Source organism: Haliotis rufescens, unplaced genomic scaffold, assembly GCF_023055435.1.
Source record: "Haliotis rufescens isolate VD_foot unplaced genomic scaffold, xgHalRufe1.0.p SCAF_52, whole genome shotgun sequence".
In the NCBI taxonomy this organism is placed as follows: domain Eukaryota; kingdom Metazoa; phylum Mollusca; class Gastropoda; order Lepetellida; family Haliotidae; genus Haliotis; species Haliotis rufescens.
This window is the reverse complement of record NW_025964246.1, coordinates 86,401-101,777: the sequence shown is the minus strand read 5'-3', so window position 1 is coordinate 101,777 and position 15,377 is coordinate 86,401. Positions and strand designations below refer to the sequence as shown.

The 15,377-nt window shown below is 40.4% G+C and overlaps 1 protein-coding gene across 3 annotated transcripts in view; it reads right to left on the bottom strand.

The window, feature by feature from the left end:
• Window positions 1-1,605: 1,605 nt before the first annotated feature.
• Window positions 1,606-15,377, bottom strand: part of LOC124144029 (cohesin subunit SA-1-like) — a 61,776-nt gene continuing 48,004 nt past the window's right edge. For 2 of the 3 annotated variants that reach the window (XM_048384913.1, XM_048384914.1), the window contains exons 33-34: window positions 11,207-11,236; window positions 1,606-2,986 (exon numbers count right to left, since the gene is read on the bottom strand). In XM_048384913.1, the coding sequence (XP_048240870.1) occupies window positions 2,957-2,986; window positions 11,207-11,236 (60 nt within the window). In that variant the 3' untranslated portion in view covers window positions 1,606-2,956. The remainder of the gene's footprint in view (window positions 2,987-11,206; window positions 11,237-15,377) is intronic. The other variant, XM_048384915.1, reaches the window with a different exon arrangement.

Below are 15,377 nucleotides of genomic sequence, written 5' to 3'. Positions count from 1 at the left end.
GAATCGAACCCTGTCCCTTCATGAATTGAAGTTGTTATTCGTGACCACTAGAATCGAATATGTACGATTTTTGTGTAAAGAGTGTTTTTTTCACTTGTTTTCTTTCGTCAGTTATTTATCAAAGCAAGATGGAATATAAACAAGCCATGCAGTAGCATAACTTGTGTCAGTTTGCCAAAGCCTCTTGTGGTACTGTCAACTAAAACATGAGGCTATAGAATAAGTGGAATAGTTGCAATGTATTGCTTGTTTGCTTCACAAAAAATATAACTGAAATGTTTCAACCTGAGCAATTACATGATGTACATATACAAACAATTTTAACAAACTCAAGTTTTACACTGAAACAAGTTTTTCCCCCCAACACAAAGACACTACCAGCTGATCACCGTGAGCATGTAACACCGGAAGTAACTTCTTATTGTATTCGTGAATAAATATTCATATTCGTTACCCTATATTCAGGATGCATTTCATACTCGCCTCATAGTGTATTCATTGCAGCCCTAGAAATTATGTAACTGTGTTACTGCAAAAAATCAACAAAAATCTGTTGTGATATAACTTTATTCCCAACATCAACACAACTGACACACCAAACAATTGTATAATAAATTAAAATCATTTTACAGTTATGAATATGCAAACAAAACAAAGAAGAAATTCTACATGATGGTATACTAAGAATCAATGACTTTTAATGGAATGTTATAAACTCATATAAAACACATAAAACAATATCGAACTTGCTCACATATACTCCTCCACGAATTAAAAAACACCCGAGTCTTTCACATTACTATAATAATATGAAAGAATCGGATAGTCCTTAAGTTCTAGTAGTATACAATGTACTGAATGACTAGTGTTTTCTCAACCAGACTGACTGACTGAGTATGGTTTAACGCCGCTTTTAGCAATATTCCATCAATATCACGGCGGGGGGACACCAGAAATGGGCTTCACACATTGTACCCATGTCGGGAATCGAACCAGGGTCTTCAGCATGATGTGCGAACGCTTTAACCACTAGGCTACCCAACCGCCCCTTCTCAACCAGAGTGGAGTCATCACCAACATATTTCTGGTAATAGCATGAAATTCTGACATAGACAATCTTTTGTGTGATATTCTTCTAAATGAACAGTCAATGAAAGATTTTACAAATGGGAAATTTTGATCCAAATTAAGATCAAACATGTGAGTTGGCGATATAGGTTTATGGAAAATGAACAGGAAGAACGAATCCTAAGTTAGAACATTTCAAATAATCTTGGTACATCGTATACTGTTGAGTGATTTCAAGTACTGTCGAACCCTGTTGTCTTAAGAGAACCAGAGAAATTTGTTGATTTATTATTCATTGACTCCACATGTGGTATGTATGCTATGACCTAGCAATCAGACAACAGAAACATACCAGCCTGTTCATGTTATGGGTGAGTGAGTGAGTGAGTGAGTGAGTGAATTGGGTTTAGTGCAGCTTTTAACAGTATTCCTGTTACAATGTATATGACAGCTTAATGTGGGAGGAAAGCCTGAAGTGATGCAGGTCTCAGACGTTTACCACTTCGGTGGAACCCACGAGCAGGGGTATTGTGCTGACAAACCTAGAAACATAACCGGGGCGAACCGGGATTCGAACCCACAATCATAGGTTAGTGGCGTGCCCAAGGGACGCAGCTCTGCACAGCGAATCGTGGCGCCTTAGACGACTGGGCCACCCCTGTCCCCTCTTGTTATGTAAATATAGACAGAAGCATTTGTCATATCTACATTTAAACATCCATGTGCATCTTGATAAAATCACTGGATTATTATGATGACTTATCAATCTTATGACTTATTTTCATGACTTAACAATGAAAAGGTGTAACATATCTTTTAAAGTGTTGGGACATTAATTGAGTTCGAGACAACCAGGGATTCAATATCTTTGAGTTAATATTTGTATTGAATATAGAAATATATATAAATATAAATAAATATAAATATATATATATATATAAATATAGAAAGAGTCTTGCCGGGACCGGACTGTGAGTTAAGACACATCTGAGTTCGAGGCAACAGGGTTCGACATTACTTCTGTACATTCATGATAAACAGTTTTTCACTTCATGATTTGTTTGTCCACTTACACACCAGCACATGGAATGGCATGATTTAGCAGCATAAAATGAGTTGTTATGGCTGATGATGCCACTCACAAGAAAAAAATAATCATGTATAATGTCTGAGATATCAAAGATTTTTAGCATTAAAGTATATTCTATTTCAGTCTGAAGACATAGCTCGTTCGAATTACTCAGGGTTACGTAATTTCCTTTGTTAATATTCTTAATGTCTCTTTGATATCTCATTCATGAATGTCTGTGAATCATATTATTGATCAGGTGCTGGGTGTTGAAGGGGCATAGCTGTATAATGTATGGCATTAAGACCTCACGATCTGGATGTAGAAGAATTCCGCTAGATCAGGTGCTGGGTGTCGAGGGGGAGTAGCTGTATAATGTATGGTATTAAGACCTCACGATCTGGATGTAGAAGTGTTCCGCTAGATCAGGTACTGGGTGTCAAGGGGGCGTAGTTAATCAGGTGCTGGGTGTCGAGGGGGAGTAGCTGTATAATGTATGGTATTAAGACCTCACGATCTGGATGTAGAAGTGTTCCGCTAGATCAGGTACTGGGTGTCAAGGGGGCGTAGTTGATCAGGTGCTGGGTGTCGAGGGGGAGTAGCTGTATAATGTATGGTATTAAGACCTCACGATCTGGACGTAGAAGAGTTCCGCTAGATCAGGTACTGGGTGTCGAGGGGGCGTAGTTGATCAGGTGCTGGTTGTCGAGGGGGCGTAGTTGATCAGGTGCTGGTTGTCGAGGGGGCGTAGTTGATCAGGTGCTGGTTGTCGAGGGGGCATAGTAAATCAGGTGCTGGGTGTTGATGGGGCGTAGTTGTTTAGTACCCCTGGTGACTGTTGACATCCGACTGAAAAAAACACAAGTAAACACTAAATGCAAGAAGACTTACCCACTCCCTAACAGCCTGAACAAGATTTACCCACCCCGCAAGTCTGCCCAAGTATTAACCACTTTGCTGTGTGAAAGTAATAAGTTGCCCTATTTTTGTCATTTACAAACATAATAAAATTATGCATGAGTAGTAAATACTATTAACCCAAGTCATCCCTTTTCTACTTACCAGTAAAAAAGGTGCGTTGAAGCATTGTTAGACTTACCTGCAGCGTTAGAAATTGGCACTAGTCCTGTAGTCCTTACCAAACTCATTATAGGACTAGTGGACAAAAACTGTTAGTTTCTAACCCTGACCTGCCTCGCCCACTAAGTGGTTAGAGTAATCTGCCCTTGCCACTAGTTAGAGTTACCTGCCCTCACAACAAAGAAAGCTCCTTACAGTGATATCCCAAGTGGAGTGGAGCACATTCAACACCAATGCTGCCACCAGTCACAGCTCCCCACTGTGCTTGGAGGCTCACAACCTTGCAGGGAGACATACAACTGACTGACCATTTTGTTTACAAACATAACAGCAAAATTATTTGTCAATTGGAATTTTTACTTCACTTGGAATAAAGTCAAGTCTCATTATTTCGACATGGTTGGTTGCATATGATTATGTCAGATTAATGAGTATGTCTTATAAACAAAATTAAGTAGTATCAACGTTTGTGATCGAAAACTGGACAATCACTCAAAGTTCGTTCTGACATGACCTGTAATGGGATGTCCTCAGCAGTAGTGAGAACTTGTATCTGATTTTAATGAGATTGAGGTAATCTAAACATGTGATTTATCCTAGTTCGTTTATTTAAAGCATTAACTGTGTATAATAAATACAACACTTTTTATGGTTTTAGGTTTGGTTTGTTGTTTAATGCCGCACTCAGCAATATTCCAGCTATATGACGGCGGTCTGTAAATAATCAAGTCTGGACCAGACAATCCAGTGATTGATATCATGAGCATCGATCCACTCAATTGGGATCGATGACCGTGCATCAACCAAGTCAGCGAGCCTGACCACCCGATCCCGTCAGTCGCCTTTTACGACAAGCATAGTCGTCTTTTACGGCAAGCATGGGTTGCTGAAGACCTTTTAATAGTCACTTTTATTCTTTGTCCCCATGTTTCAGAGCTAGTTCTTGCTTGTTTTTTATGCACTTCCTCAGCATTCACCTGATGAAGGAGCAAAAAGTAGCTCTGAAACGTCGTGACAAAGGATAAAAGAAGCTGCTATCCATAAAAATTCACGTTCTCCCAACTTCTAAATGCCTATCAAAGACTTAATTGTTAAGCAGGTTTATCTCTGCATCGGTTGTAAAATGCAGCAACTGGTGGACTGACACGGGGATGTGTACTCATTGGCAGATAAACAGGGTGTACGCTGATTACTGTGTCGGCCTGATTGTGAGTGATCTGGGTAGTTTGTTGCAAAGTAGGAGTGTCGGCAGTTGGAGTGTGAGACTGTCAGTTTAATGGGTCTAAATAGCACAAAGGTGATTGTTGGATTAATGAGTGAGTGTGAGTGAGTGAGTTGGGTTTAACGCCGCTTTTAACAGCATTCCAGATATATCGCGGCGTGTCAGCTTAATGTGGGAGGAAAGCCCCAAGTGATGCAGGTCCCAGACGTTTACCACTTCGGTGAAACCCACGAGCACAGGTATGGTGCTGACAAACCTAGAAACATTATTGGGGTGAACTGGGATTCGAACCCACAATCATAGGTTTCTGGCATGCCCAAGGGACGCAACTCTACACAGCGAATCGTGGCGCCTTAGACGACTGGGCCACCCGTGCCCCCCGGATTAATGAGTGTTGGATTAACGAGACTTGACTTATAGTACATGTAATTAGTGAGTGAGTGAGTGAGTATGGTTTTACACTGCTTTTAGCAATATTCCTGCAATATCATGGCTGGGGACACGAGAAATGGACTTCACACATTGTACCCATGTTGGGAATCAAACCATGTCTTCGGGCGCCACAAACGAACACCTTAACCACTTGGCTACCCGACCGCCCCACATGTAATTAGTATCGTGGGAAAGGAAGGAGGAACACTAGAGTTATCTGCCCACACACCAAAGAGTTATCTGCCCTTGCCATCAGGCTAGGCAAGCCCCATTCCAACACACCCTGTCGTTCTCCCAGTACAACCTTAAAGGTGAGGTTAAATGGGGTTTAACGTCGCGTCCAAGAATATTGCACTTATATAGCGACGTTCATGCATGTGTATGTGTGTGGCTGCTTGTACAAGTTCGCAAACTGAGATACCATACCGCAGTTTAACATGAATACACCACTCAGACAGAATACTGACTCCAAGCTGACCAATCCTTGTTTTAGCCCTTTAATGCCGAGCGTCTTTTGGTATGACGCGGCCGGGGATCGAACACCGGACCTTCCGCTCTCCGGGCCGACACTCTATCACTAGACCACGGAGGCGGTCAGTACAACATTAAAACAAACACAAGTTCACTATAAGAGATAAAAAAAATTGTGATCTGATCGCGATGCCACCTTAGAGATCATGTATACTTAGTTTCATCCACTTACAAATCAAAACTACTCAAGTTAGGGAACCGGCCCTTTATTATAGGGTTGGGTGGGTCAGAGGGAATCAGAGGAGGTCATAAAAATAATACCGTATTCGACGTAATAAGCGCCCACAGCAATATGTTCTAATATATTGGCTTATGAACAATCCCAATTAGCACCCTTCCAATTGATCAGTGTACACAAGACTTATTTATTTGTGTATAATACGCAATCCTGTGTTATATGCACCCTTAATTACGTGCAATTAAATTCTGGAAAAATATAACTGTCAGCATAAACCACAAAATTTACGAAAAATTATATTCTAATAAGAGCTCCCTATTTCTAATTTTGAGAGCGCCCTGGGCCCTTATTATGTCAAATACAGTATATTTGAGGAGGGTCATGAAAATAAGGGACATTTTGTAATGAAATATGTCTTTTCAAGGAGAGTGATGAAAAATATGTACAGGGACATGGGGAGGGTCAACCAAAAACATGCTTCAAGGGGAGGTTAATATTTTCAGTACATTAGTCTCTTACTTTTTAATTTTGTTTGTTTGTTTTGTTGGTTGTTTAACGTCACATTCAGCATTATTCCAGCTATATGATGGCGTTAGTCCCTCATCTTGTGCTTGTACCTTAACTCACACTTAGTGACCTTGACCTTCAATGTCATCCAATCACATGCGATAACATAACTTGTAGCTTAGGTGGTGTTACAAAGACGAAATCTCCATATCACACTGCTAATCTCCTAGAGTAGGAAGTACTTTGATTTTTCATGAATTAATCTGAAATTTTGAGAAATTCGCAAAATGTTAAGAATCTAACCACTAATGACCTTATAGACCCCACCTTCAGGATCATGTACACCAAGTTTCATCAAATTTCATTCAAAAATAACAAGTGATTGTGTACAGTAGGTTATTTCATTCCTAGATCATACTGGGTGACCTTGACCTTCAATGGCACTTATCACGTGTCAGAAAACCTCCCAGGGGTATATGGTAGGTTATCTCACGTATGAAGTCTCTAACATCTATTACCATATTTGACGTAATAAGCTCCCAGGGCGCTCTCAAAATTAGAAATAGGGGGATCTTTTTACAATATAATTTGGGTGAAAGAGTTGAAAGATTGTAAATTTCATGGTTTATGCTGACAGCCTGAAATGATACAAAAGAAAATCCTGTGCATATTATACACGACAGATAAATTTTTCAAGAATTTTATTGCCTGTAATTAAGGGTTCATATAACACATGAGTGCGTATTATACACGAATAAATAAGTCTTGTGTACATTGATCAATCGGAAGGGTGCTAATTAGGATTTTTCACTAGCCAACATATTAGCAAATATCGCTGCGGGCGCTTATTACATCGATTACAATAAGCGAGTTGTTTAGAACATCAACTGTGGCAGCGGCAAAGATCAACTGAGGAGCTGCTTAATTGGCTGCGGAACTGGTGGGCCTATTCGAACAGTGACCCATATTGAATGACCAGAATCTCAGACAGTCTGAAACACTGTTGTATCAACTTACACCATATTATGCACAACTGTCATGGCCACTAATGGATAGAATATTGCTGCATTTTTTTCATTTCATTTCTCTCAAACATCAAACAAAGGATGTGCATCTTGGTTGCTTAATGCCACATTCAGCAACATTCCAGCTACATGTTAAAGTGTTGGAGTTACGATCGTCTTGGTGCTGCAACTGTCGTGAGTCTATGTTTAAGTGTGGGAGTAACGATCGTCTTAGTGCTGCGACTGTCCTAAGTCTATGTTAATGTGTTGGAGTTACGATCGTCCTAGTGCTGCGACTGTCGTAAGTCTATGTTAAAGTGTGGGAGTTACGATCGTCTTAGTGCTGCGACTGTCGTAAGTCTATGTTAAAGTGTGGGAGTTACGATCGTCTTAGCGCTGCGACTGTCATAAGTGTATGTTAAAGTGTGGGAGTTACAATCGTCTTAGTGCTGAGAATGTCCTATGTTTATGTTAAAGTGTGGGAGTTACGATCGTCCTAGTGCTGCGACTGTTGTAAGTCTATGTTAAAGTGTGGGAGTTACGATCGTCTTAGTGCTGCGACTGTCGTAAGTTTATGTTAAAGAGTAGCAATTACGATCGTCTTAGTGCTGCGACTGTCGTAAGTCTATGTTAAAGTGTGGGAGTTACGATCGTCTTAGTGCTGCGACTGCCGTAAGTGTATGTTAAAGTGTGGGAGTACGATCGTCTTAGTGCTAAGATCGCAGCATTAGAAATTGGCACTAGTCCTGTAGTCCTTGCCGAACTGCCCAATAGTTAAGGTATCATAAGGACTAGTAGACATTTGCCATTTTTAAGGGCTTTGCTATATGTTATCATCTTAACGACTAGTGGACTAAAAATGTTAGTTTCTACCGCTGAGACGTTTGTGGAATGGAGCCCTGATCCATTTCTTTGCCACTTATGACTAGCCTAGGATGCAGGGCATCTATTTTAACCCGGGTCTCCATGGAGTAAAACACAAGGACCAAAAGGGATGCTGAGCTACACAGAGACCATCGGGGAGGGGGCTACAATCATGCAAGGAAACACAGAAATAATGATGAGTGTTAAAACTGCAGGACTTCAGATCGGATCATGTTCTAGTGAGTGAGTTGGGTTAAACGCCACTATAGACAGTATTCCAGTTATATTGCGGCGTGCCAGCTTAATGTGGGAGGAAAGCCCGAAGTGATGCAGGTCTCAGACGTTTACCACTTCGGTGAAACCCACGAGCACGGGTATGGTGCTGACAAACCTAGAAACAAAATCGGGGCGAACCGGGATTCGAACCCACAATCATAGGTTTCTGGCGTGCCCAAGAGACGCAACTATGCACAGCAAATCACGGCGCCTTAGATGACTGGGCCACCCGTGCCCCCGATCATGTTCTAGGACATTGACGGACTGTTATCCAAAATGTCCTAAATATTTTTTCAAATCTGGTAAATATAAAGATTATCTTCTAAAAATTTGACAAAAAATCCTGAAAATGTCTGAATGTACTTGTTTCTGTTAAAACAACTGAAACCTCAGTATTGATTCATAAATCTGTATCACGAACACCAATCACATGCAAGAGTAGCCTCCCTTGAATATTTCTAAATGACATTGTGCTGAAAATGGTGGATACCGTATTCGATGTAATAAGCGCCCCGGGCGCTCTCAAAATTAGAAATAGGGGGCTCTTATTAGAATATTATTTTGGTGAAAAAAAACATAGTTGAAAGATGAATTTCGGTGTTTATGCTGACAGCCTGAAATATTTATGTACGATAGATATATTTTTCCAGAATTTAATTGCCCATAAATAAGGGTGCATATTACATATTAATGCGTTAATATTATTATTATTAATTATACCGAATAAATAAGTCTTGTGTACATTGATCAATCGGAAGGGATGCAAATTGGGCTTGTTCACTAGCCAATATATCAGCATATATCGCATTGGGCGCTTATTAGAGCAGGGCGCTTATTACGTCGAATACAGTATGTTTTCTTTCTATTTGTTTGTACAATATACTACCTATTGCTAGTTATTATCCCACAACACTGCATCAATGAGAACACGTAAGTAATGACAGGACTGAATTGTGTGTTGACATTAACGATTGTGAAACTGGGATGGAATATATTGTAAATTGGAGAACCGTGTTTTTAGAGATAGATAATATTCCAGTAACAAATAAACTATTTGGAGTAAGCAGGTGTGCTTTTAAAACACTTTTAGAAATTTTCAAGCTCTATATCATGATGGGGAATAGTTACTCAAGTTGAGAAAACCCTGAAAATGACAATATTATAATTAGGGGAAATCTAGGACTTTGAACCTATGAATAGCGGACACTGGCACAGCTAGGGGACACAACTCTGAACAGCAATATACAGCAACGACCTCATACAAGCGGGTGGCAAAATTTGCAGAGCTAGGAATCACAGCCTGATCCAGCTTTGTTTTAATGATACACCTGTGGATATCTGAGAAGGCATGGTTGAACTCACAACCAACTGACTGTCATGTTAACAAACGAGTGATGTCTGCCGTGACGCCGAATACTCTTACCAGCTTAATTATTTTCTTTTTAGGTCAATTTGAATTTCTGTTTCATTTCAGCTAGCATTTAATTGGTATAGTAAGAATGTGAAGGGGAAGTTAAGTAATTTTCCGTTCATCTGCACTCTCTAACCAATCTGATCAAACAAACAAACAAAAAGGTAAATTCAGCTGGGAAATATGGTCAAAATATTTCAAAATTCACTATGATGGCATTCCCAAAGACATAAACTAAAGTATTAACGTTACTAAATTTGGGGTTTAAGGGCAAAGATTCTTGTAATGGCCGCATCCGCAATGGTGTCAGCGATTACCGAGAGTTCGTCACTCACTGGGAGGGGGCACGGGTGGCCCAGTCATCTAAGGTGCCGCGATTCGCTGTGAAGAGTTGCGTCACTTGGGCCCGCCAGAAACCTATGATTGTGGGTTCGAATCCAGGTTCGCCCCAATTATGTTTCTAGGTTTGTCAGCACCATACCCGTGCTTGTGGGTTTCACCGAAGTGGTAAACGTCTGAAATCTGCATCACTTCGGGCTTTCCTCCCACATTAAGCTGACACGCCGTGATATAACTGGAATAATGTTAAAAGCGGCGTTTAACCAAACTCACTCACAATCTCACTCACTGGGAAGGAACTAGTGCCAGAACCTATGATCATGATTCTAAATCCTGCTTTGCCCGACTATTTTTCATCGTTTGTCAGCACCATACCCATATTACATGGGTTTTCACCAAAATGACAATCATCTACGACCTGCATCACTTCGGGCTTTCCTCCCATATCAAACTGACACCGCGATGTAACTGAAATACTGTTCAAAGTGGGTTTAAACTTACAAAGAAGAAGACATGCTGTACAAAAATACAAAATGAAAATGTCATGTGTCACATTACTGTAAACTGTTTCACAAGTGATGTTCATATTCTACTGTGTAGTACAATACAGATCTTCCTACTCACCAACAACAGCTATATACAATATACAATAATAACAATATCATTAAAATAAGATCTTAGTTCTTGCTACCGCTAAACAAAGATCTGAGAACACCCCATTACAGGTCACGATCTTGTGTGAACTTTGACCGACCAATGGAATGACTGACAAGAAGTCAACATTAGCCAATCAGTGGGCAGCTTTCTCGTGCTTTACGGCACTAATTTCAAATTGGCGACTACTCTTCGAAACATATTTTGACTAATTCTCGATTACAAATTGGAAAAAGAACATTCTGGAATGGCTAATACATGGTCTAGATTGTATGGATTCAGTCGTAAACCCGTAACTATCGTTCGGAATACCCCGTGTAAAAGTATTTGAGGTGGCATGATTAGAAATCGCATTCTGACTCTCACTTTCATGATCTGATAAGCGACGTTCTGATCGGTCGGATGACAGATCGTTCTGGCGTGATCCCTTATGGGATGTCCTCAGATCTTTGTTTAGCGGTAGCGAGAGCTAAGATCTGATTTGAATGAGATTGACAATAATATACACCGATATGTAGGACAATAACTCGATGTATTCACTACAGTGCTTGCCATTGATTGGTTCACTTACTGACTGGGGGTGGACAATATGGTGCCTGGCCTGTAGGGGAAAATAAAGCCTTTGATTTCAGGTATAATACATTTTCTTAAATCATATCAGAATAAGGAATATTTTCGGAAAAACATTTTAAACATTAATGTTTAGTCATCAAGATTCTTACATTTACAAGTTCGTATCTTATTACAGTAATTTAATATTGTAAAATAAAGACTTACTTTTAAGGATTAAAGATTATTGAGGAATGACTTTAAATGTGAATATTAGTATCTATCCTTAAACATATTTACATGCCTATACCATGAAATATGCATACCATACATAGACGATTATCAAACTTCCTGTACAGTCAATGAAAATAAAATGCCTTGCAGATTGTCTCAATAAGCAACAGTCATGCAAATGTAAGAAGATATTGTAATAATATCTGTAAATATCATGCAGAAAAAGAGACTGTCTACTTGATAAACATCGTCCTTGACATCTTGTAACACCAGCAACACAAAGCTGGATGGGAGTATTGTCTTGAGTGAGTGAGTGAGTTGGGCTTATCGCCGCTTTTAACAGTATTCCAGTTATATCACGGCGTGTCAGCTTAATGTGGGAGGAAAGCCCGAAGTGATGCAGGTCTCAGACGTTTACCACATAGGTGAAACCCACGGGCATGGGTATGGTGCTGATAAACCTAGAAACATAATCGGGGCGAACCGGGATTTGAACCCACATTCATAGGTTTCTGGCGTGCCCAAGGGACCCAACTCTGCACAGCGAATTGCGGCGCCTTAGACGACTGGGCCACTCGCGCCTCCAGGATTGTCTTGAATATGATGCATTTGAAAGTAATCAGTTCATGCTAAACTCTAAGATACCTCAAGGAAAGTAGCTCAGTTCATCGTGTTTGCTTCCTGTTAATGAGATCAATAATGTATTTTACCACTGTCAACACATCGACAACTCAGCGTTCAAAATTGGCACTAGTCCTATAGTCCTGGCCAAACTGCCCAATAGTTAAGGCATCACAAGGACGAGTACAAATTTGGCCTTATGAGGGTTTTGCTATATGTTATCATTATAAGGACTAGCGGACTAAAAATGTTAATTTCTACTGCTGCAACTGAATCTCTTATTGCCAAATTTGGGGTAAATAACTTAGCATAGGAATTAACTATCAAAGAAAGTGTGTTTAAGTTTCCATTATCGATACTCCTCAGGTTTTGTATACACGATAATCCTCCATTACCTGTGAACAGAACCGACTGCCCTGCACTTGGCTGTTTCAGTCAGCTGAACAACGACCCCTTTCCGTGTTGACCTTTGAACTTCATGTAATCTGAATGCTCATTGGCCACTGGAACCAGTTATAAATAGGGCCTACACTTCAAATCGGCCATATATATTCCTGTGACGGAGGAATGTAGTTTATACAAACTTGGGAAGTGTTGACCATGGACGGTTTCATTCTCCAACATTCCTGATGCATCTATAATCTATCCTACCCCATACAAGCATTAATGGTAACATGAAAAGATGAAATTCTGAAAAAGTAAAAAACTAGCCATAACAAGCTCCATGAAAGCCATCCTGAAAATACTACATGTGATGTGTTCATGCCAAACCCCTAATAAAAAATAATAGGTTACCTACTCAAATATTATTTATCCAAACAAACTATTTTCCTGTTTTACAGATATTTGGACATATTCCAAGAGGGTAGAAAAAAAATGATTTGAGTTTATTTCCAAAAAATAACCCTCTTGAAATAACAGGACAAAAACATCATATAAGATAAATATAACTTACGGTGGGAGAGTCTGTAACCTGAGACAATATCTATGTTTGAGCTTAACCCGCCTCTTATTTCCACACACTGGGACTCTACTACAGTTATCTCCCTTTAGAAATATGAAGTTTTGAATTCCTCAATTTTCCTGGAAATGGCCCAGAGTTTAAATAGGTTCTCTTCCTGATATACTCCCTCTTCCCGAGGCAAGAGAGTTAACTGACTTTAAAAGTCCTGTTTCCACCCTTGCCGAACTAGGCTGCAATTCCTGGGCGCCACTGGCTATTACGAGTTAGTCCCTTCTAAGCCTCTCCTATGGACCAATCAGATTCCACCTCTCGTATCACTTGCATTTTCTTCAAACAAAATGGCGGTGCCCAGTCAAGACGATCTGATCGATAATCAAGATCTATATTGTGATAAAACTGGTCTTACATCGCAAAGTACACAAATCACCTTAATTAAAAGCATGAAAAGATCTGGAAAAAACGAGTTGGCGGTGCACATGCTTTGCAAATCCCGCAATCGACCGAAATCTGAAAGACAGTTTACAAATCGGATTTCAATCTTGTTGCACAATTTTGATTGGACTATGTATATACTTGTTAGTCCAGCCAAAATGTAACTCCATAATACCAGCCTAGTTCAGAAGGGTGGAAACTGGGCTTTTTTATAGTCAGTCAACTCTCTTGCTTCGGGAAGAAGGACACACTCTTTAAATGTAGTTTTTCCCCCAAAAGATACCAACTTCGTAACTGGCTCATAACTTAAGGAAAGACACTGTGATAAACTGAAAAAAACTGACTTCCTGGTCCAACAAGTCACTCAACTTTTGAGATGGATACCGATATCACGTACCTTTTTAGACATATTAGTTCAGACCTACTTAATGTCTCGTGTATATGGATTTAGTAGGTTACAATGCTGAGGGAGTTGGTTTTACGCCGCTTTTAGCAATATTCAAGCAATATCACGGCGGGGGACACCAGAAATGGGCTTCACACATTGTACCCATGTCGGGAATCGAACCAAGGTCTTCGGCGTGACGAGCTAAAGCTTTAACCACTAGGCTACCCGACCTCCCCTACAATGCTGAGAGATGTGCAAAATTAAGAAGAAAATCCAGCTATCTGTATACTAGAAAATACATAGGTCCATCCGTTTTTATAAAAAATCCACTCAGTACATAATGAAATATCCCTATTGTTAGTTGAGCAACATACAACAACACATTGGACAGATAACATGTATCAGAAGAGAGTTATGTGTGTGAGGATTATGCATTCCTCTACTGAACTACTCCGACATGACTGGTCACTGGATGATGAACACATTCAGTAGTACATCCAACACTAGCAGTAGGACAGGTCTCCAGTACAGCCTTCGAAATTAATGCAGGTCTATAAACATGAGAGTTTTACATTTAGTGGAGGACAGCAGTGTTCCCGCTTGCTTTTGAAACTGCCAGTACACCGGTGGACTGGCAATTCTAAAAATGACCAGCCCCCCCTCTCCAGTTTTTGTCAGTCCCAACTTTTACCTAGTTTTGATTCTTTTAACATCACCAACAATGCTGCGAACGTTCATCGCTGACAAATTCAATGACGTCATCTCTGAAGTAACTTTGTGAGATTTACATGTCATTCACATAAAGTTCAGTCACAATTTTCTCTTTTCCCTCGTGAATATTCTCACTTTGGTTTCAGGCAACTTTACTGATTATTGCTGATGTTTTGTTCAAGAATTGAGTGAGTTTGATTTTACGCCGCTTTTAGCAATATTCCAGCAATATCACGGCGGGGGACACCAGAAATGGGCTTCACACATTGTTCCCATGTTGGGAATCGAACTCGGGTCTTCGGCGTGACGAGTGAACGCTTTATCCACTAGGCTACCTGACCGGCCCCTGCTCAAGAACAAAGATTTTTAGGTACTTTTTTGCCTGCCGACAGGAACTTACGATCACATGATTTACTGGTCCAAGCCTAATTTTACCGGTAAAAAAATGTTAATTACAGGTAGAAGGGAACACTGGCACAATCTAATGACTGCAGACCTCAGAAGTGGGATCACGGGTGGCCCAGTCGTCTAAGGCGCCGCGATTCGTGGGCAGACTTGGGTCCCTTGGGCACGCCAGAAACCTATGATTGTGGGTTCGAATCCCGGTTCGCCCCGATTATGTTTCTAGGTTTGTCAGCACCATACCCATGCTTGTGGGTTTCACCTATGTGGTAAATGTCTGAGACCTGCATCACTTCGGGCTTTCCTCCCACATTAAGCTGACACGCCGCGATATAACTGGGATATTGTTAAAAGCGGCGTTAAACCAAACTCACTCACTCAAAGACAAGTAGCAGTTGAGGGCTGTAATTCTGAAACAGTACCCAACGCTTCAATTTTGCT